At 40.6% G+C, this 22409-nt stretch overlaps 1 protein-coding gene and 1 long non-coding RNA gene across 2 annotated transcripts; one reads left to right on the top strand and one right to left on the bottom strand.

Annotated features, from left to right (window-relative positions):
- Positions 1-1333: 1333 nt before the first annotated feature.
- LOC143485233 (uncharacterized) lies at positions 1334-4209 on the bottom strand. Its single transcript, XR_013122819.1, has 2 exons — positions 4071-4209; positions 1334-2514 (listed from the first exon to the last, which is right to left on the bottom strand). It is a non-coding gene; the product is annotated as an uncharacterized LOC143485233 (long non-coding RNA).
- srms (src-related kinase lacking C-terminal regulatory tyrosine and N-terminal myristylation sites) lies at positions 3858-22290 on the top strand. The gene is made up of 8 exons (XM_076984587.1): positions 3858-4673; positions 5541-5662; positions 6580-6746; positions 8850-8997; positions 14733-14891; positions 20476-20657; positions 20899-21055; positions 21281-22290. Exons 1-8 carry the CDS (start codon positions 4327-4329, stop codon positions 21478-21480), a joined length of 1482 nt encoding a protein of 493 aa, XP_076840702.1. The 5' UTR covers positions 3858-4326; the 3' UTR covers positions 21481-22290.
- Positions 22291-22409: the final 119 nt, after the last annotated feature.

Genomic DNA, 22409 nt, shown 5'->3' on the forward strand with positions numbered 1-22409 from the left:
AAATGGTAATTTTCCCAGGTTAATCTCCTTGTAAATAGTACCAGAGTTCCAACATTATACCTCATATTGCTCATAGTCTGCCCAGTAAATCCTGAAATGCTTCATTTGGGGGGGGGGGGGGTATATGCACTTTGCCTTTGAGAAACTAAACATTGTCATTAGTACTCGTATCATTTATTTGAGTTTTTGAGAGGTCCATTGTGGGTGTAGCTGCAAAAAGACCCTAACCTGCACATTGAAGGCAATGACAGACTTAGAGAGGACCCTCCATAAGGAGTTGCTTATTGGATAACTAGAAATGTACCGTACACAGCCAGATCTTATCATGGTATGGGCTGGCTTATTGTCAAGTGACCTCTTAAAGGAACAATGTCTTGTCATGTACAGTGTCCCCTCTCACACACGAGCGCACACACCCACACACACACACAAATATTTTCTTTTGGTTCAGACTGTGTATTCAGGTGTGACTCTGGTTACGGTAGCTGCTAAACTACACACACTTAAAATGGTCTGTTTGGGCCAGATGTATAGCTCAACAAAAATGTAAGGAGAAAAAAAATGACATTTTTTATTTTTCTACCACAGTGTTGTATAGCTACAGTGAAAACACCCTGGTGTCCCTCCATAGTCTGTCGGACAGAATTCAGTGGTGCTTTAGATCTTTTTTTTTCCTTAAGTTATTTTTTTTTTCCTGCATACTGTATCAGAAGCTACTGAATTGCTCCTACTATAGATATGTACCTTATACCATCGGGAAACACACTCTCTTTGCTCTTCATTTTGGACTCAGTGGAAGTGTGATGTTTACATGTACAGATTTTTGAAATTCAATCTTTTCATCCTTGTTTTGTTTGATTGAAGGCAATTGTTTCTGTTTGGCCTGTTCCTGTTCCCATTCATAATTTAATCTGATTCCTTGTTTATTAAGGGGAAATGGGACTGTGTCTGAATATGGTTAACATTAATTTCAACAGTGCTTATCTAGGCAATTCCTGTCCTTGCCTTGAGACAACCTTAAATCCCTCTCAGACTGCTGACAGCAGAAAGGCCAAACCAAGGCTCACAGTAAAACGATCCTCTGCCCCGAGTCCCTGCCAGTATTTGGCAGTGTCTTTGTGATTAAAAGCCATTCACATGCCCTTCATTGGGCCGATGTCAAGTATTAAATTACAAAAACAGACTAAAACCTCAGGTAAATGACTATTTATGGAATTGTAGGACTTTCTGGCAGCCCATTTCCCTCTTTAATACCCCATAAATTATATTGAATAATTATTCTTTTTTATATTTATTGTGTTCGATATAACAGTGGATACTTTTTCCCAGTACATGTGGCTAAATATTTTAATTCTTTAGAAAAGTGTTGACAAATATATATGTGAAGAAAATGAAAGATTAAAAAAAAGGACAAAAAAAAATCACTTTCTGTTTGTTTAATGCGAAACAGCATGGGTGGCTCCTAACATATCACTTTGATTAATGAAAACCAATGATTTGGAATTATGCTTTCTCCAGTGGGATGTTACTGCTGAGGTAAAATGTCTTTAGACATGACATTGTGACTTTTTTTTCCCTCCCAAGCTGTACGTCACAAAGCTAAATATGCTAATAAAATCGTGTGCTATATATCAATTAGAGCCAGAGAACATGTTTCATCTGTCCTACAGGCTATAGAGTGGATTGCTGGTGTCATGTTTTCATAACTATTCTTCGAGGATCAAAAATGATAGAGCTGCATGCGGTCTCATCATGTAACTTAAAAGATTTCATGTTCTCTGTCACTAGAGCTGAATTTCTCCTCTGATGAGTGGTTTCAAATTGGCTGCACCTTTAGTATTATTTAAACATTCTTTTCACAACAGTAACTGGTCAGACTGAGGGCAGTTACTGCTGCATTGTGTTCTCTTATTACTCATACGTACCCTCACTGGTCGGTAAATGCACAATACCATTTAGGCTGGGGATGGTGAATGATCAAAGACAATATCAGTGCCTCATACTTCTGATGAGTGTAACTGTACAAGTCGGCTCCTCCATTATAAAGCAGTTTAGGTTGCAGTGGATATTGCAGATTTATCAGTAAGCAAAGGAGAATGTACAAAGGAGAATGTACAGTAATTGCTATATACTTGCCTTGGGTTGTTTCAGTACATACAGAGTTCATAGAGTTCAGAGATATAGGCAGTTTTAAATCTGGTGGTCATGTATTCAGACTTTGCAGAAATCACACATTGCTTCTGTAAATAACAGGTAAATAAGTCAAAATGGTAGATTAAGTAAACAAAATGGAAGATAAAATAGTTTTTTAGTTGTTAAAACAGAAGAATTGCATATCTAAACCCTTTATTTTCCTTTGTTTGCTGTTTTTTACCTCTTAAAATCAAGGTGGCAAAATTATCTAAAAAAAGCCTAATTCAAATGTTCAATTGTATGCAAATTTGAATTCATATTCTACAGTGCAGACACAAACATAAAATTGAAATTCACTCTGGACCATCTTCATTCTTGGCCCTATGGTTTGAAAAGAAAAAGAGTTCTTTAGGATTTGTTTATATCAAGTATACTATAAAACAAGGTTTTGCAAGGATCTGATGTTTACACACGTTGTTCATTACAGACTAATACATTTTTAAATATATACCGGTATATTTAAAGACCTGGGACGTTTCCCATAGTAAAGACACCCCGCCCCCCAAGGCAGTATATGTGACCAAAGAAAGATGCAAATGGCAACATTTCCACATTAAAACTGACTTCACCAAGGAGTGAAGGATCATAATACTGGCCTCCTGTGGGTTTGTCCTTAAATTCATGCACATCAAATAATCAGTATTCCCTTGAAATAATTGTATGAGATATTAAGTTAGTGTATAGCATATAGCTAAGGGCTACAACATGGCTTAACTATAGTCTGCAGGCAGTATACCTAATTTGGATACTCACATGACAGTGAATTTGATCACGGCCGATGACCATATATCAATTACCTTTTTTAACATATAGTGTTACATAACAAACTACTAAATAATTTGGTAATAATGGTGCTTTCGCCACTTCAAGAAAAACTATTTGAGCTCTACCTTTCCCCCAGGAGTAATGGGAGATTCTAATGGTATAGTTTAATGAGATCACATGAGACAGTATTATTATAAAGAAATACTGAAATCACTTTTTTAATTAATAATTTTTGATAAATAATGTATAATATGTATAAAAACCCAACAACACTGTGTATGATAAACATTAATCATGTAAATACCTGCAAAGTTGTGTAACATTATAAATGTGCAATCATGTATTATGTAATTATCATTTTATCTTCTTCTCTGAAAATATCTGAATATATTTGGTGTCTAATATTTAGATACACACCGTAAAATTTGTGAGTAAATAAAATATGGAATAAAAAAAATACAGATTGTATATATATATATATATATATATATATATATATATATATATATATATATATATATATATACACACACACACAACATAGGCCTATACAAATTTGATGCTGTTTTTATGCTGTGCTGTGAGTAATTCTTACAGCTGAGGAGAACGGCACGATAATTTGAGTTAGAGGAAAGATATGGGGGGCTTCAATCTGCAGTATACATAATGATATATATTATGTACATTCATTATGTACATAATTATACATATATATATATATATATATATATATATATATATATATATATATATATATATATATACACACAGTCATAGGTGCTTTTAATGAAGTTGGTGGTAAGGTTATCCCTTAGATTTAATAACAGACCCCTAGATACCCACCCGCCTAGCCAAACGCCCCATGTGCAGAACTCGAAAGTGAGCACCACTCGCCACACTCGCCGCACGCGCTGCAGGACACCAGCTCCAAACGCGCGCGACCGCTCCAGAGACGAGGCGACGGATGCTGCGCACCGTTGTAATACAGCGCGGTTATCACACGCGAGAAAGGAGGCACTTTCATATCAGGCGAAATTCGTCGAGCGACGAGGATTCACAGGACATCACCTTAAACCCTTTGTCTACATTTATCCGTCTCGCTCGACTCTTACCCAGCAAATATGTTTCCGCATTCCCACGGCGCGTTTGTTTGTGTGTTGGCGATCCATCCCTACACAGAACCGGTTTCACCTGATCCTCCGCTACGTTAGCACACACACACGGCGCGGACCGGGACACAAGAGGACAAAAGGGACCCAGGCGCGATCACGGAGTCCACACACCTATGAAGGATCCGTCCAAATGTCCGTGATTCTCGTCTAGGGCTTATTGCGTTCTGGTAGCTGGGACCAGAATTAAAGGCTTGGGATGGAGGTTTGTTGTCGCTCTTGTATGCCATGTTTGAACAGGTTATGGAACTGGATATGGCCCGAATTTCACTACCCGAACGCCAGTCATCCGGCCGAAATCCCCACCGTTTCAGGTGACATACGGATCCCGGTTCCGAAGAAAAAGCCGTCGCAGCTGTACGCGGCTCTGTACGACTTCGAAGCCCGGAGCGAGGAGGAGCTGACTGTCAAAGAAGGAGACAAACTGTCGGTGATCGAGAAGAGAGGAGAGTATGTGCTGGCTAAAAAACTCACGGGCAGCCTGGAGTCCGGACTGGTCCCAGCTAATTATGTCGCGCTGCTGCAAGATGAATTCGCCAAATACAAGTAAGTCTCCACCAATTGCTGAGTTGACACATTGCTGCTGAACGACCCCTACTGCTCAAACTCAACCAAACGTAGCTGCATATTTATTTTATATAAACAAAAATAATGATGTATCGAAACATCTACCTTCTTGGATTCACCGTCTGTTTACAAAGTGCTGAATTAGTCAGTGTGGCAGAGTATAGCTCAGGTCATCAGTAAATGAAGCATTGATATGGACAGTGAGAGTAAACTCATAAATAAGGTGTGCGGGTACATAAGCAAACGGACGTCAGTGGCCCTACAGCAGATATGAGGCGTCCTTAATCTTTTCTGACCTCGCTCTTCATCGCAGTAGTTACATTTGAGAACAAGGGGTTCGTGTAAAAGAACGCCGACAATTCGCTTTGTTGTCTGAAGAAGATAAATCAGTGGTTCGTGGGCTCCAAACTGGCCGAATTGGGCGGGTAAAGTTCAGCTTGTTAGGCCTGGCGTGTGCAGGGTTCAGTTTCACTGAAAGTGTCATTACTCACATAACGAGCACGTGGACCTCCAGCAATGCTTATTATGACCTCACTGCTCTCCAGGTGTGTTTGACATGAAACCTGTTCAAGTTGTGCACACTGGAATTCTTGCAGGCTCGAGAGCAACCGTGCATGAAGATAATGTACATGTGGTGTATTAATAACCTGCACTGCATGCAAAATAGACAGCATGAAAAATACAGTAAGAATTATGGTATACATGTGAACTGTAGGCAACATAGTCAGCATGTTTAAGCAGCCAATATAAATGTCATTCGTGTAGCTGATTTATGGTTTGTGTGTGTGTGTGTGTGTGTGTGTGTGTGTGTGTGTGTGTGTGTGTGTGTGTGTGTGTGTGTATCAGATGGTACTATGGGAACATAAACAGAGAGAAAGCTGAGAAACTGCTGATGGCTCCCCAGAATAAAGCGGGTTCTTTCCTGGTTCGAATCAGTGAGAGCCACAGTAATGAATACACCATCTCAGGTCAGCCACATTCACACACTGTGTCTTCCTTCCAGCTGCGCTTACTGGGAGAAGATCAGTATGCCTTTCTTGCTGTCCAGTGCCACATTGCTCCATCATCCTCTCTCTCTCTCTCTCTCTCCCCTCTCCTCTTTGTCTCATCTGCTAAAACAACAGCTCAGCAGTTTGCGCTGTGTCTGCTGTAGTCTCTAACAGCGTCTCAGCTCGTGCCTCCAGTGCTCACCACACTGTCCGCTCACTCACTCAGCATCTATCCGAGGGTCTTACACTATCGCTACACTCACTGAGTGAGGACTCCTGGTTCTTTTGTGAGGGCTGTAGAGTACGTTCTGTGTTTGCCTTTACCACCCTCACGGTGAAAAAAACGCTGATTAAATCAAATACAGTGGAAGATGAATTTTAGATATTAGTTTTATATGCTCGTTTTTCTAATGTTTAAAAAAGCGTCTATGTTGCTATGATTAATGGGGACTGCGATAATTGCTATGACTACTATGACTGACTGAAACTGCTATGACTGCTTTAATTGAGCTAAGTTTGTGCAAAACCTGTTTTCACTGCTTCCAAAGAGGACATTTTGGTATTAAAATCCCTGACTAGACTGAGCCTAGTCTTGGACTCTGTTGTAATCTGAGAGATTACACACCACTGAAAGTCCTTTGTAGTGAGGGTTAGGTCTTGCTATGGGAAACCAGATTGGTCTTTTACAGAATTATCTGGTGTCTGATGGAGTTGACACTATTTTAATTTGTGTAATAGTGAAATTATAAATGCAAGTACAAAGAGACAAATTTGCTTCTTTTGCTTCTATGCAAAATATATTCTCACAGTCATAATATGAATTTATGGTGTGGTAATTTAAGCAATCTGACTGAAAGCATTTGCATATCTGACAGATTCTATAATTTGTTTCACAGCCAGGAACGAAACAAATGTCTTCCATTTCCGCATCCATCGCTCTGGGGTTGGTGCTTACTATGTGTCCGATAAGATTTCCTTTGGCACTTTGGACGAGCTTATCAGATACTACCAGAATAACCCAAAGAGTCTGGGCTGCCACCTGGTACAGCCCTGCGTACAGCAGGTAGGATATACTCTGTTACTGTTACCATAACAACCCTCAGTTGAGTCTTTTTTCTGCAGCTAAAATTATGTGCTCAAATATAAATGGGATTGAAAAAAAATTCATAAAGACATAATAGTCTTTATAGATACATAACCTGTTATAGATTTGTAATTCTTATAGATAGGTAACCACAAATGTGTACCAACATGTGTACAAAATAGCCAACAAAAATGCATGTAAATGTGTTTGTATAAATAAATATAAATATATTTCTTTGATAAGTATAAATATAAAATGCTATAAATGTGTACTAAATGAAGACAAGTGAGACATGAAACTAAACTTTACATACAGATTTAAAGGTCTTCACTATTATAGGTGCAGTAAAGCCATGTCCGTTTTAGTTGTCCAGCAAATTACCACAGTTTCACAGAGAATGTGCAGCAGAAACCATTTTAAAAAACATATCACTATATATATATATATATATATATATATATATATATATATATATATATATATATATATACTATATATATACATAGAAACATATGTGCACCATGTTTTAAATATCTAGGCTTTATTTTGTTTCCATTGGGTCAGTACTGCTGGATAACATTATGTCCTTCAACAGTGGAAGGCCATGTTTATATGTATATAACCCGGAGTGTTTGTGGTTAATTCTAAACTTCCTTGTGCCCTCACAGTGAGGTTTCCTAAAAGTTAGCTGTGTTACGCTAAGAATTGGCTGCTGCCATCTTGTACTACAAACACTCGTGGCTTTTCTTTACCTTTGGGCTTCGGTGTGATTCTAGACTCTCCACCTTCATGGGAGGAAACAGAGGCTGAATCACTGAAGCCATGGACGTGAAGCTCGACAGAGACACGGACATGCATTCACTCTCTCACGCTCTCACTCTTTCACCCTCACACCTTCATTCACTCTCTTACTCACTCTCATATGGTCTGCTTACTCACTCTCACCTCCTCTCACGTTGTCACCCTTTCACTCTCATTCTCTCTAGCACACTCACTACCACTCACCTTCTTCTCACTCCCTCATGCACTCTCACCCATTCACCTCACTTTCACTCACTCATTTGCGTCATATGCGTATAGAGCAGCTGGCTTCTACTTTTGAATTTTTATTCAAACGTTTTAACTTAGCACTTTGAAATCGTACATTTCAGTTGTTTGCACATCTGTTGGGGGATTTTAGCAGGCTGCTCATTTTTTAATGATTATGACCACAGCTATCTTCAAGTGTTTTCATTTTTATACATTTCAGCCATTGGCTCAAACAATGACCTGTCAAGCCCATGGACACTTTTACTGCCAATATATAATTTCTATTATTTGATTGTTTATTGTTGCAGTAATCATAATTTTTTATTTTCACAAGATTGTAATTTTTTACAGTATACCATCACTTCTAGAAATCTTTTCAGCTACCTTAGATACAGGACATTTGAGAAGGATCAGTGTAACTTTTAAAAACCACTGTAATGTAGCTCTTATTATTTCTTTAAGAGATAGTGCTTATTGAATATGTAATTGTATTTTATATAAATGTAATTGTATTTTATATTTTATAGTATTTTGCATGCTTGATTAATATAAATAAAATGTTTTAGTTCTTAGAACTGTGCAATATTTTTGAAATTGCATCTGAAATATTTGCATTCCTATTTTTTCCCCATAAACATCTCTTAATATATATGCACAAACATGCTTATTCATAAAAAACAGCTTTCAGTGCAACAGCTTTCAGTGCACTTTGATCACTTAGATAATGGAAATAGATGTATTAGGTTTACCTCTGAGTGTAAAGGCAGGGCATTGAACAGCAGACCAGAAGAGCTGGACTGGAAGGTATATGTTCAGTATGTGCGTTCTGTCACACTACCCTGGAGGAAGACGTAGACACCATTTTGTGTCAGTTAGGTCAGATATGGGGTGTTTTACCTGTTGTAGGATGAACTGGAAAGTAGGATGACTGCTGTAATACTGTGTGTGTGTGTGTGTGTGTGTGTGTGTGTGTGTGTGTGTGTGTGTGTGTGTGTGTGTGTGTGTGTGTGTGTGTGTGTGTGTGTGTGTGTGTGTGTGTGTGTGTGTGAACAGAGGGAGCTCTTTGACATGGAGCCATGGGAGAGACCAAGGGAAGAGTTTCAGCTAAGCAGGAAGCTGGGGGAGGGGCACTTTGGTGAAGTATGGGAGGCAGTGTGGACCACAACAAACCAGAAAGTGGCCATCAAAATGCTAAAACAAGGTGGGTCTTCGTCCAGGTGGGCACTTCTCATAAACATGCATGGCAAGCACTACACACCAAGCGACAGCCGCATAAGCAGGACGTGACAAATGGTGAAAAAGTGAAAAAAAAAATGTTTGGTTCTACTGCACCCACGTTCACTGTGCTCTGGTGCTACATGACGTTGATCAGTGTTTGTCGAGCAACTTCTTTTGTATTTCATGTCCCGGTATTCTGAACTCCGCCCCCTTGTTCAGGTCTTCTAAACCACACCCTCTAGTCCAGTCACTACCAGTTTTCCTGTGCCATGTGTTGTGTTTGCTTTGTAACTGAACACTTCAGGAAGGTGGACATTTTTTTTGGTGAAGAAGGGGATTCTGCTGTAGTGCTTGGAAAATATATCTCAAATACCTTTGCAAACTTTTATTCTGAAGGTTAGGGCCTTATAAGAGTATCCTGCCTGTGAGGTTCCATGTCACGTGCTTCTGATTCCATCTGTCTCCACATATATTTACGCGGAACCAAGCCTAGGTTACTCATGCCTGGGACGTCAAGGAGTGTGTCGCGGCGGAGAGAGGGCCAGCCTTGTGCTAAAAGACATTCATCTACATTTATATTTACATTCAGGGCATTTAGCAGACGCTCTTATCCAGAGCGACTAAAAAAGTGCTTTGCATGTGTTCACAGAATACATCCTAGAAAGTAGCATAGATAGGTCAGAGTTCAAGATACCCTTCAACCAGACTACTACTAAACTACAGGAATTAATGTCATTACCTTGTATTAAGCAGGCTCACTTAAACAGGAAATAAAACTTATACCATTCAATGGTTTGTGCACATTGTGGCTGTAGAGACAGGAGAGTAGACGAGGAACTGAGAGGAAGAATAGTCAAAATGAGTAACACTTCCTGGATTACACACCCCCGCACGCACACACACACACACACACACACACACACACACACACACACACACACACACACACACACACACACGCACACACGCACTCATGTACTCTCAGCCACATGGTAACATGGTAACAGCAAAAACGACCATAGAACTACCACAGGTTGTTTTGATTTTGTCTCGTGTTTATCATTCATTTTCGGTCTCATGTGTTTGTTTATATAAACAGTCAGTTGTGCCATTATCTTAAAGCATTAGTGTAGTATTGTGGAGAGAGCTGGAAGGTTCTGGACTGGACAGACATCTTAGGCCACCACTGGATTTGTTGTTTTAGCAATGGTATGATCACCATATATAACACCTTCTATAGGCTACAGTGACAGGTATTTAGTGTCCCTTTTAATTTAGTGTCCCCTCCCATTTCACTTGAACAGATATCCGAATGGGCTGGTATCAGAAGATTACTTCAGAACATTTCAGGACTGTTTCCCTAGATGAGTTAAATAATAATTCACACTAATGAATAATTACAGTCACACTAATTACAGATGTTGGCCTGTAGAAGCCATCGGAAATTGGTGTATTTTTTCTTTTCTGTGTAATTTTTTTTCTGTTTGTATCTTAATAAAGAGACTGAGAAATAATTCTATATGGTGATTATACCATTGCTAAAACAGCAAATCTAACAATGGCCTAAGGTGTATGCACATTACTGGATGTGCCATGCGTGTTTTTTTTTTACTGTAGTCCAATTGTGCCTTGTGTCATATATTTAGGTTTAATAAAGGCAGTGTGAGCAGGGGTGATTTTCAGGAGTATACTCTCTATGGTTTCAGAACCTGTGAACTTCCAGTTTTATAGCATGCCTTGTTTACTGAACTTCCTTTTCCTACTGGGGAAGGAGTGAGAACGCAGGGTCTTCATGATCAGACTAGACACCAGAACCTAAGGTAGCACTGTGGTGAGTTAAGGAGTGAGAGCGCAGGGTCTTCATGATCAGACTAGACACCAGAACCTAAGGTAGCACTGTGGTGAGTTAATGAGTGAGAGCGCAGGGTCTTCATGATCAGACTAGACACCAGAACCTAAGGTAGCACTGTGGTGAGTTAATGAGTGAGAGCGCAGGGTCTTCATGATCAGACTAGACACCAGAACCTAAGGTAGCACTGTGGTGAGTTAAGGAGTGAGAGCGCAGGGTCTTCATGATCAGACTAGACACCAGAACCTAAGGTAGCACTGTGGTGAGTTAATGAGTGAGAGTGCAGGGTCTTCATGATCAGACTAGACACCAGAACCTAAGGTAGCACTGTGGTGAGTTAAGGAGTGAGAGCGCAGGGTCTTCATGATCAGACTAGACACCAGAACCTAAGGTAGCACTGTGGTGAGTTAAGGAGTGAGAGCGCAGGGTCTTCATGATCAGACTAGACACCAGAACCTAAGGTAGCACTGTGGTGAGTTAAGGAGTGAGAGCGCAGGGTCTTCATGATCAGACTAGACACCAGAACCTAAGGTAGCACTGTGGTGAGTTAAGGAGTGAGAGCGCAGGGTCTTCATGATCAGACTAGACACCAGAACCTAAGGTAGCACTGTGGTGAGTTAAGGAGTGAGAGCGCAGGGTCTTCATGATCAGACTAGACACCAGAACCTAAGGTAGCACTGTGGTGAGTTAAGGAGTGAGAGCGCAGGGTCTTCATGATCAGACTAGACACCAGAACCTAAGGTAGCACTGTGGTGAGTTAAGGAGCAGGATTAAGACCATCATTGTTCAGGCTGTGGCACTCGAGTGGCAGTGCGAGGTATGAGGAGAAAACCTGTGAGCTTTATAGGGAGAGAAACAGACACCAACATGGCACAGGTGCATGTGTTTAACAATCAGCAGAACAGGTGTGGCACGTGTGTGTGTGTGTGTGTGTGTGTGTGTGTGTGTGTGTGTGTGTGTGTGTGTGTGTGTGTGTGTGTGTGTGTGTGTGTGCGCGTGTGTGTGTGTGTGTGTGTGTGTGTGTGTGTGTGTGTGTGTGTGTGTGTGTGTGTGTGTGTACGGCAGTGGGCGTGTCCCTTGGGTGGGGTGTCTGGCACACCTTGACACTATAATGTCATTATTTGACTTTTGTATTCAAGTGTTGAATTGTAGATGCATCCTGCTTCTTTCATTGTGTGTGGTTATGTTAGCATGACTGCCTAGAAAATACAGGAATAGCAAAAAATATAGTGCGATAAAATAAAAAAATTATAAAAAATAGATTAAATACAATACAGGTCATATACTGCACTGCCATTATGCAAATAAAAAGTAATGTTTAGTAATGTTTAAATTAATTGAATATGAATACAGAATAGCAGGATATTTAAATATTTATTCGATAAACCTTAAAGGAAACACAGCCCTTTTTGTACATACTCCTGACAATTAAGAGGACAAAAAATAATAGGGCAAATTAGAATATTTTTTTATCCAACCGGTATGTTTCCTGCTTACTCAGCATAATCCTCAGTAAGTGAAATACTTGCACATTGATTCAGGTTGAGTACCTGTAGGTTGAGTCCTATTTTGGGTCTGGAAAAACTGGTTGCATTCATAGTTTTCTGCAAAGTGGGAGTTTGATTGGTTGGTTGGATTGAAGTGTTTAAGGTTCCGTGCAGTCATCCTGCTGGAGGGTCACGTGATCAGGACGTGAGCCGGGTTTGCCTGGCAGTTAAGCATGCCTACGTTCATCATTCCTCACACGTGCCTCGGCTCAGCCCCCTCAACCCCCTTCCCCCCCCTTTTTGCCCTCTCCTACACTCCTGGCCCAGTCTTTTTTCCCCAAAAAGTGCTTTTTTTAAAGCTGCTGCCTGGTAAATGTGTATCATGTTTCTGTTTCATGAGGCGGTGGGTGCCATTTTGTGGTAAACTCTCTGAAGTTGTGATGGTTTATGCTGTTTACATTCATATCTTTAGCACATTTATCTACATCCTCAAATGAGCTCTTGGTCTATTCAGTGGTTTGTCTTTATGAATATATTCTTCCGTTAGCTATTACTGCAGTCTTCTAAGGCCTGTTCACAGTTACCAAGTTCATCAGTGTGTTCTTAACTTCTTGATTTTTCATGTCACCTAATGGTCTGACTGTTTTGATAAAGCCAACAGCAAATAAAGCCAACACCAGGCACTATAGGATCGTAGTGGTTATTTAAAATTCTAATATGTGTTAAAAATCACATTTTTTTCAGTGTCTGATTACCTACAGTCAGCATCATTGATGTGAGTTCAGCTTCTCAGCCACTGTATTGTGTGCTACCCAGCTTCTCTGAGGTATTGTATTGTGTGCTAGCCAGTTCCTCTGAGGTACTGTATTGTGTGCTAGCCAGTTCCTCTGAGGTACTGTATTGTGTGCTAGCCAGTTCCTCTGAGGTACTGTATTGTGTGCTAGCCAGCTCCTCTGAGACACTGAGGCTCTCCTAGATGTTTCACTCCTGCTAGCACTACATGGGTCAGAAGAGCTGCTGTTCCCACATGGCTCAATCACCAGGTCCAGAACTACCTAGTTCCATAGACCCGTACCAGTGTGCGTTCCACAACACGGATGCCATTCTATCCTTCTGTTTCTGATCCGTAGTAGCTTCAGAAGGCCATGAAAGGAGCTGTGTTTTTCTAAAGGGAAAGTTTGAGCGCCACACCATAACATAAACGTAGTTCCCAATATTCATGGTAATTTAAAATGGCTTCTCAGTGTTTTCTTGTCAAATGCTTGATCTGGAATTACAGATGGGGCAAAAGTGACCTCTCATGTACCCTTAATGTTATGACATAACAGCTGAGCTACTCATTTACATTTTGACATTGAAACAAAAACTGATTCAAGTGATTCAGTGTCCTACAGTTTACCTGGGAGTATTTGATGGTGTCATGCTTGTCTGAACATTATGTAAGATTAAATGTCATGTAACTCTGTAATCTTTGTAACCGAGAGGTCAAATAATTACCAATGCAGTATACAGGTAACAAGAGTTTTAAATAGTGGTTTATGGTTACATTTCTGGCAGATTCATTAAGAAACCTATTAATAACTAGCTGAGTAGCATGTGGATATGATATCTCCGAATACCTTTAATGGATGTGATATCTCTGAAGACCTGTCATGAACGTGATATCTTTGAAGAACATTCATGCTTGCAGTATAAGCAACTGTTTCTTAAATCAAGAATTCTGCATGTTTAAAAGCATTTTAAATTACCATGAATTCTGAAAAAACCTGTGTAATGTTGCAGTCAAGATAGTGTTATGCATAATAACAGTCAAGATAGTGTTATGCATAATAACAGTCAAGATAGTGTTATGCAGATTATATGCTTTGGTACACTTGAATATTCAGTATTCATTATTCCCCTATCATTGCCATTCCTGTGTGCATCATGCTTTGAACTGGATAACTGTCATCATTTCTACTTTGTATCCTTACTGGAAAAGCCTTTTATTTAAAAGTATTTTAGAGAAACAAGTCATGATAAGAAATTCAATAAAGAGGTTATGAAAATGAATAGGATAATTTTAATTATAAACAGAACAGCCACCATATTTACGCATATGAATGTGGAAGTCTTTTAAGTTTTTTATTTTTATTTATTTTTTTGTTTTGTTATTTTAAAGTGTTGCATTCTGGCTCCATTATGGTTGCTGTGGGCACTGACCCCAGAGAACAATCAGCACTACTTCCGATCATCTATCATCTAAAATCTTTTGATATGTTCTTTGAAAGTTTTATTTTAAACCACCTTAGACAGTTCTGGTGTGTCTATAGTTACTCACCTCCTTCTGTCTCTGTCTCTCTCCAACTCCCCTCACCCAACCTCCTCTGTCTCTGTTTTTAGAGGACACTAAATTGGATGAGTTTGTGAAAGAGGTCCATGCCCTGAAGAACCTGCACCATCCCAAGCTCATCCAGCTGCTGGCTCTGTGTACACGGGGAGAGCCGGTCTACATAGTCACTGAGCTCATGACCAAGGGCAGTCTCAAGTCCTACCTGGCCAGTGAGTAGAGTACGGAAACCTGCTCAGACATGGCTGGTCTTCTCCACAGCTAAATGCTAACACTGTGAAACAATGCAAGCTAATATGAAGTCTGGGAACATCCACTGAATCCACTGTTTTAGCACAGATTCGCACTAAAGTGAACTTCCATCTAAAACAACCATCACTAAAAGTGTGCTTGGCCATATCCTAGTGTGCTTGATTGAATAGAGCCCGCTAGACTTCATAACGTGTAGCATTCTTTTTGATTTGAAGCGCAGCAGGGTGCTTCTGTGAGATGGGAGACGTCACTGCACGATTGTTCATCTCATTGAGGAGGACACCTGTGGGGAAAATGTCCGCATTCACACACATCATAGCGGAAGCATTTGACCGAGTCTTCCAGTCTTACACTGAGACAGTGACTCGGGCTCTCTGGAATGTCGTTCAGAAGCATTTGAAAGGGGTGGGGCTCTGTGAACAAATCTGGAGTGAATAGGAAGGCACCCAGATAAACGTACCTTAGGCAGACATCTAGGAAGGGATTAGTGCTCTGCAGCAATATCTAGTGTGCATGACATGAATGTTCGACAGATCAGATGTTATCCCTTGTTTTTGTTTCATTACAAATTATGCTACCTGACTTCATTTCCTACCTGCGAGGAATGTTGGCAGCCATGCGTTACATAACGAAGTTCAGGTCAAAGTATGTACGAGAGCACGAGGGAACTGCTATTACACCACCAGAAACAAGTAGACCAAGTGGTGTGGTTCTTTGAGGATCACTTATGGCTTATCTCCAAGCAGGAGCATAGGCCCACGTCATGTAACAATGGTAGTAATTAAGTGATTGGAGAGATTCTGATGTTGCTTTCTTGTAGATCGCAAGTGCACTTCACAGTGATATCAAGTGGAGGCCATTCTAGGAGTAACTTAGACGGAGACTTCCTGTGTCCATAGTGTTTACACAGATCAGTGTTGCATCCACATGCCATTTATTGGAAGAACGCAGCACGCTTTCTTTGGAAAAGATGCGTTTGGACTAATTTAGGTGTGGTGGTGCATGGTGGTCTGGCAGAGCAGAGAGGGCTTTGGGCTTCACAGATGGATTGGACCAGGTGGGTTACAGCAGGGAAAACATTGACTGTGTAGTGTAGGGGCAGCCCAGCGCCAGACTGTGTACCACTAGAGAGGGGAGAGCAATGGATCGGTGTCTTCCCTCTGTACAAATAAAGGGATAACCAAAAAAGAACAAATAAGTATCAAAAAATTTATAATAATAATAATAAAAAAAGATTGAAACAGTGTAAGAAAAGAATGTTTGAAATCTGTTGAAATGCTGTTCGTGATCTCTTCCTGGGTCTGTCGTATGCTGCAGTATATACAGTTTTACATGAGGCAGTTTCTGTTTTGGTCTTGGGGGCAGTATTATAGGATCCTCTTATTGTTTAGAAATTTTATTTTTTTTAGCCACATCAAACTGTGGCATAAAAATAGAGCAATTATTAAGGCTTAAGATTTTTAAAATCCAACTGAACCTTTATCCTAGAATTTACGATCGTAATGTGTCAGAAAACAGTCAGTAGACATGGCACCAGTCCGATTCCACAAATGAATGAATGAATGAATCAATTTATTTATTTATTAGAGTTACATTTATATAGCGCCTTTCTATAAACCCAAGGTCACTTTACAGTTAACACAGACATCAGGAGTGAGGTTAATATCAGGAAAAAATGCTGGTTAGGATATACAAAGAAAGTTGTTTAAGGAAATCGATCTGATACCGAAAATAGCACAGCAGTACCGCATCACAGGTCACGTGATAACTAGGTTCGTTTTAAATAGATTGTAGCATTTATCTGTAGAGGGTTCTTTACATTGACGATTGTAACTATTATGTAGTCCAAATCAGTTTTATTTATAGGAAGAGACCAGGGACGGTTTTAACACTTTTTGTGATTTTTCCAATAAATCAAAAACTGGAATTTACACTGGAATAGCCAATTTGCTGTATTATGAACTTCAATGTGTCAACTACTGAAACAATACATTTAAGTGGGTTTATGAAATATTTACAGGTTGCAAAATTCATTTAAATACAGTCACTCCACTGTTTCAACCATCCCAGGGTACAGGAACGGTTGTAACACGTCAGGGACGGTTGTAATGTCTAAAATTTACACAATTAATCAATCAAATACTCAAAATGAAAAAGATTACTTATCATTCATGTTATTGTGACTATTCATTATTTTTTTTTAAATAGGCCTAATGATTACTTTCACACCACATTACAAAAAAAGAGGGGAAGCCGTAAAATTATAATGTAAGAAAATTCTTTAATGGGTAGAACATACATCCTCAAAATTGTTTAAGCATGAAATCAAATCAACATTGCCAATTTGGGGGGGTCAACTTGATAAGCTAGTCCACATATCCACATTGAATCATTCCAATTCACAGTTGTGGCATGTGTAAAAGTCACTTCCATCTGTGCAGTCCTTGTGTGCCCAGACTTTACTGGACCAGCACTGGGGCCAGACCTCCTCTGACCTGGAGTAGCTCTCCAGGCACACAATGATGCAGAATTCATCAGATGAGTCCTGAATTTTTTGCTTCTTGCTGGATTTGGAGTTATTTTTTTTACACTGAAATTTATTCTTCTCTTATCTTTAGACCTGCTTTTCTCAGCCTCCAGTTGTTTTTTCACGGGAGCATCTGTAAGGACAGCAGTTTCACTTCTTGTCCTCCCCTTTGTGGTCTGCTTTCTTGGTCCAGCTTGTGGATGTGGACGGACGGACCTGGGTGAAAAGGTCGTATCCATAGCAGAGGATGAAGGCTAAGGCACCACACATGGTGTGATGGGGAGGATGCTGCAAGTGGTGTGTAGGATGCCACCGTTGCCACAGTGGGTGTTGGAGCTGTAATACATGCAACTGCATTCACTGCAGCTGCAGTGGAAGATGGAACCTGTGGTGTCACTGGCAGTGGGCGATCTGTGACCAGGGATGGTGCAAAGTCGCTGTCATTAAAAATATCTTTTAAAAGGTCAAATTCCAGGGCATGCAAACCCTGCCTGAATATTTGGAAGGGCACTCTTCACAATGGTTGGCAGATCATAAATGGTCATTGTCACTGACTACTTGGTTCAGGGACGGTTGTAACAAGGCGTTACAATCGTCCCAGTATCACCAGTTATGTTTTCACCTCATGTGAACGAGCCTGACTGCTAGTTTGACACATGTTAATCAATTCTATTTTTAGCTTACAAAACAGTTATTCTAATAATACTTGTTTGGATTCATAGACATTTGATCTCAGGACAGTATCCAAAAAATACATCTGATAGAAAAGTAAAATTTTTACCTCAAAAAAACACTTTTGGATATTAACTTCTCTGGGAGTTTCAAATGTGGCTCCTTTTTGTTAACAAGAAGACAGTCTAACTGAGCATGTGCACAGTGAGTGTGATCACTCTAGCTTGTATCTGTTTGGAGGAATTCAAGGTGTTGCAACCGTCCCATGTTACAACTGTCCCTGGTCTCCCCCTATAGCCTAGCGCTTTTTACAACACGTTATCACAATGCAGCTTTACAAACACATGGATCCAAATCCCTAATGAGCGAGCAAGCAAGAAAAACTCCCTAGATGGGGATTAGGAAGAAATCTTGGGAGGATCAAGACTCAAAACGGAACCCATACTCTAGTGGCGGCCCAGCTAGTATCAGTCCATGTAGAAAAACATGGACACTGTAAACGACTTGCACACTGTAAACGACTTTCATTTCTGCCATGTGGTTTTTATAACCCCGTGTGGACTAACAGGTTCCTTCTAATGAGAACATTTAAACGAGAGCCCAGTGGGTCCGCGACTAGCAGCAATACGTTTATTGATCAGCTCGTTTTTAAAATGACTTTGCTTCCAAATTGGCTGCAAAGTGAAGTTCCTGTTCAGGGGAAATAAGGTTCAGTAGAAACCTGACAGGAACCTGACAGAAACAGAGCCATAGAGCAGAGGAGAAAGAATAAACAAAGTGCTTTTTCTGATTTAATTACTGGCTTTAATACATTTAATACATTAAGTGTACATCACTCGAAAATGTGAATAAGATGCTGGGAAATAAAGTAAGATCATTACGTCCATTTCTTTTTATTTATCTATTTGATGCGGAATTACATTTGCATTAAGTAATGAGAAAATGCATAGGAAATTGGAAATTTCAGGAGTTAGTAACTAAGAGAACCATATAGAAAGGGAAATGGTGTGTGTGTGTGTGTGTGTGTGTGTGTGTGTGTGTGTGTGTGTGTGTGTGTGTGTGTGTGTGTGTGTGTGTGTGTGTGTGTGTGTGTGTGTGTGTGTTAGTTATGCGATCAGGCTCCAGGAACTCCACTTCCCATAATTCCCAATGCCATTTGCCCCATTCTGTATCTCCTAATTATTAGGTCCTCACCTGTTCCCCATTACCTTGTATTATGAAACCCAACCAAAAAGCCAGTGTCATTGTGAAGTATTGCTGGCTACTCTGTTAGCCTCTTTGAGCTTTTTGTGCCTCGGACTGATTTTGATTATGAGATGGGTTGTGTTTTTGTACCTTTGCTGCCACACTGGTTTTGACCCCTGGCCTGTTGCAAGACTATGCATTATCAAATAAAACACTCTCTATAAAGGTCTGCAAGCATCTGTATTCTAACATGCATCCAGCATTACTGTGTGTGTGCGTTACTGTGTGTGTGTGTGTGTGTGTGTGTGTGTGTGTGTGTGTGTGTGTGTGTGTGTGTGTGTGTGTGTGTGTGTGTGTGTGTGTGTGTACATGTGTGTGTGTGTACGTGTGTGTGTGTGTGTGTGTGTGTGTGTGTGTGTGTGTGTGTGTGTGTGTGTGTGTGTGTGTGTGTGTGTGTGTGTGTGTGTACACGTGTACGTGTGCTGGGAATCAAGCAGGCTATGACCAAGAAAATAATGAAATCTCATTAAGGGATAAGCTGTATGGCATTGAAATGGATTGGAAATGCAAAACGTTTTTGGGGTTTTTGTTTTGTTATATTTATATAGCCTATAAATAAAATGTCTGCCGTATTCATGCATGATATCTGTAGAAATATTGCATGTCTAATACATCTCACACAAAAAAATTCCCCAACAATCTACATTTCACCCAAACAACTTAACCACAGCTCCACAATGGTTTTTAGTGAAATTTGATCAGAATGGTATCAATATCGGGAGACATTCAAATGATATATCAAAACATATCAATATCAGATTGATACAGAAAAACTGATATCATGCCATCTGTATCAGTTACTGTTAGCAATTTTCAGACTCCACTTAAAATATGTTGTATCAGTTAAGCCTTTATTTAACTTTAAAGATCTGCATTGTTTTATTTATTGTCATTTATGACCTCTAGTTTGTGTTATATTATTATAAGCTCAACATTACTCTCTTGTAAATGAATTATGAATGAATGACATTATCTCTACTACAATCACTGAGTTAGTGGCATACATTGTAACTCCCTGGCAAAGCAAAGGTTAGGAGAACACTCATACGTATCGTAGAGGATATGTGAATGTGTATTTTTCTCATCTTCATCTTCTGCAGCTCCGGAGGGTCAGCTTCTGACCTCCGCTCATCTCATCTACATGGCCGCTCAGGTGTCGGAGGGCATGGCCTACCTGGAGGACAGACACATTGTGCACAGGGACCTGGCCGCGCGGAACATCCTGGTGGCAAATGACCTGGAGTGCAAAGTGGCGGACTTCGGCCTCGCCCGCATTATAAAGGCATGGAGGGGTTCCACGTTATCAGGGACTGCACTGCTTTGATTAGCGTAGGGCATAGTTCACGATTCTTCAGCTGGAGTGTTAATTTGAATTGTTACATTTATTACTTCCTCATAAGCATACAGACATCCTCGTAGATAGGCATATCTATAAATCTATCTATCCGTCTGTCTGTCTGTCTGTCGTGCATAAAGATGTAGTCTGCATGAACATAATGTCATGCGTGTATGTGTGTACACAGGACAGCGTATACACGGCCAGCAGGAACACAAAGATCCCTGTGCGCTGGACGGCTCCTGAAGCGGCTCTCCATCAGCGCTTCTCCGTTAAATCGGACGTCTGGTCCTTCGGAGTGCTGCTCTACGAGATGATGTCACGGGGGAAGATGCCCTATGAGGGTACGAAACTGCCCTGCCCCTCCTGCCCCACCAACAAACGTCACATGACATGATTTGATCTCTTCCTCACTGACCACACACTGACCTACACCTAGCGCTATAGGCTTAAATACAAACCAACCACATACAATATAAGCCGTCAGCCCATTAGTGAGTGATTGCGTTCCTGCTTGAGATCACGTGCGCGTGAATCTTGCTCCTTATCCCATTCTGTCCTTGTCTCAGGTAAGACCAATAAGGAGGTGCTGGAGATCTTGGCCTCGGGGTACAGGCTACCGTGTCCCAGCCGCTGCCCGCCCAACATCTACCGGATGATGCAGGAGTGCTGGGCAGCCGAGTGCTCCAAGAGACCCTCATTCCACGCCCTGCACAGTCAGCTGGACAACATCTACTCCAGGATCTACTTCAAGACCATCGAGGTGTAGAGCCAGGGCAGGATCGAGCCTCTCGGGAACTAATACGAAGATGAGGGAGAAAGAGACGGACAAGAAGGTGCAGGAGACCTCTGAATTGCACTGCTACTGAAGCTACTGCTACTCAAGCTAACTCGGATGTCAAACTGATGGACGCGCCCTTCCATAACGGTGGCGTCCTCAGCTGTTTCCTCCCTCGTATTTGCTAAAGGTGTTTGTATAGACTGTATTAAATCACATGTGCAATAATGATGCTAAACTAAGGAGATAAGCAGGAAGGAGCTTCGTGTTTGAGTGCCAGGTTTGTCATTTCCTGTGCTCTTAGCAACAGTGGTGTCATACCCGTTGTGTGATTCAATGCCGTCGAAGGATGCACGTGCTGCATTTCATCACAGTGTTCAGTCTGTAGGCTACAGTCACTCTGAGCACACAGAGACTCACACTTCCAGACCAGTATCTGGACCTGTAGGAACTATAATCGTATCTGCTGTTGGGTGAGTGTTTTGTTTACCAGTGATTTCACCTGCCAACTGTGGACTTTCTCACTCTGAGCAATGGAGCCAGCAAACAAGATATCTAAGACTGTTATACCGAATCTATGGAGGTTTACGTTGAATCTATGGTAAAATCTCTATAGCAAAAAAAGAGAGACTTGCTTGCATGTGTTTCAGTTATGCAGATCTGAGCACTTATACTGTGGTGATGTGGTCAAGTGTGAAAACATGAGACACAGGGATCAACCTCCCACACTTCACCTGGACGCCACGTGCCCAGTTTCACAGAAATCACGTCTGTGACCCCCATGTCTTCCTGTTCATTACGAGATAAGGATTATGGATTGTGAACTCTAAAGATATTTTAAAATAAAATATTTTTGAATATGTGTTTGCATCATTTATACAACAATATTAGAAATCTACATGATGGTAATTATACTGCAG

This window comes from Brachyhypopomus gauderio, chromosome 21 (assembly GCF_052324685.1).
Source record: "Brachyhypopomus gauderio isolate BG-103 chromosome 21, BGAUD_0.2, whole genome shotgun sequence".
In the NCBI taxonomy this organism is placed as follows: domain Eukaryota; kingdom Metazoa; phylum Chordata; class Actinopteri; order Gymnotiformes; family Hypopomidae; genus Brachyhypopomus; species Brachyhypopomus gauderio.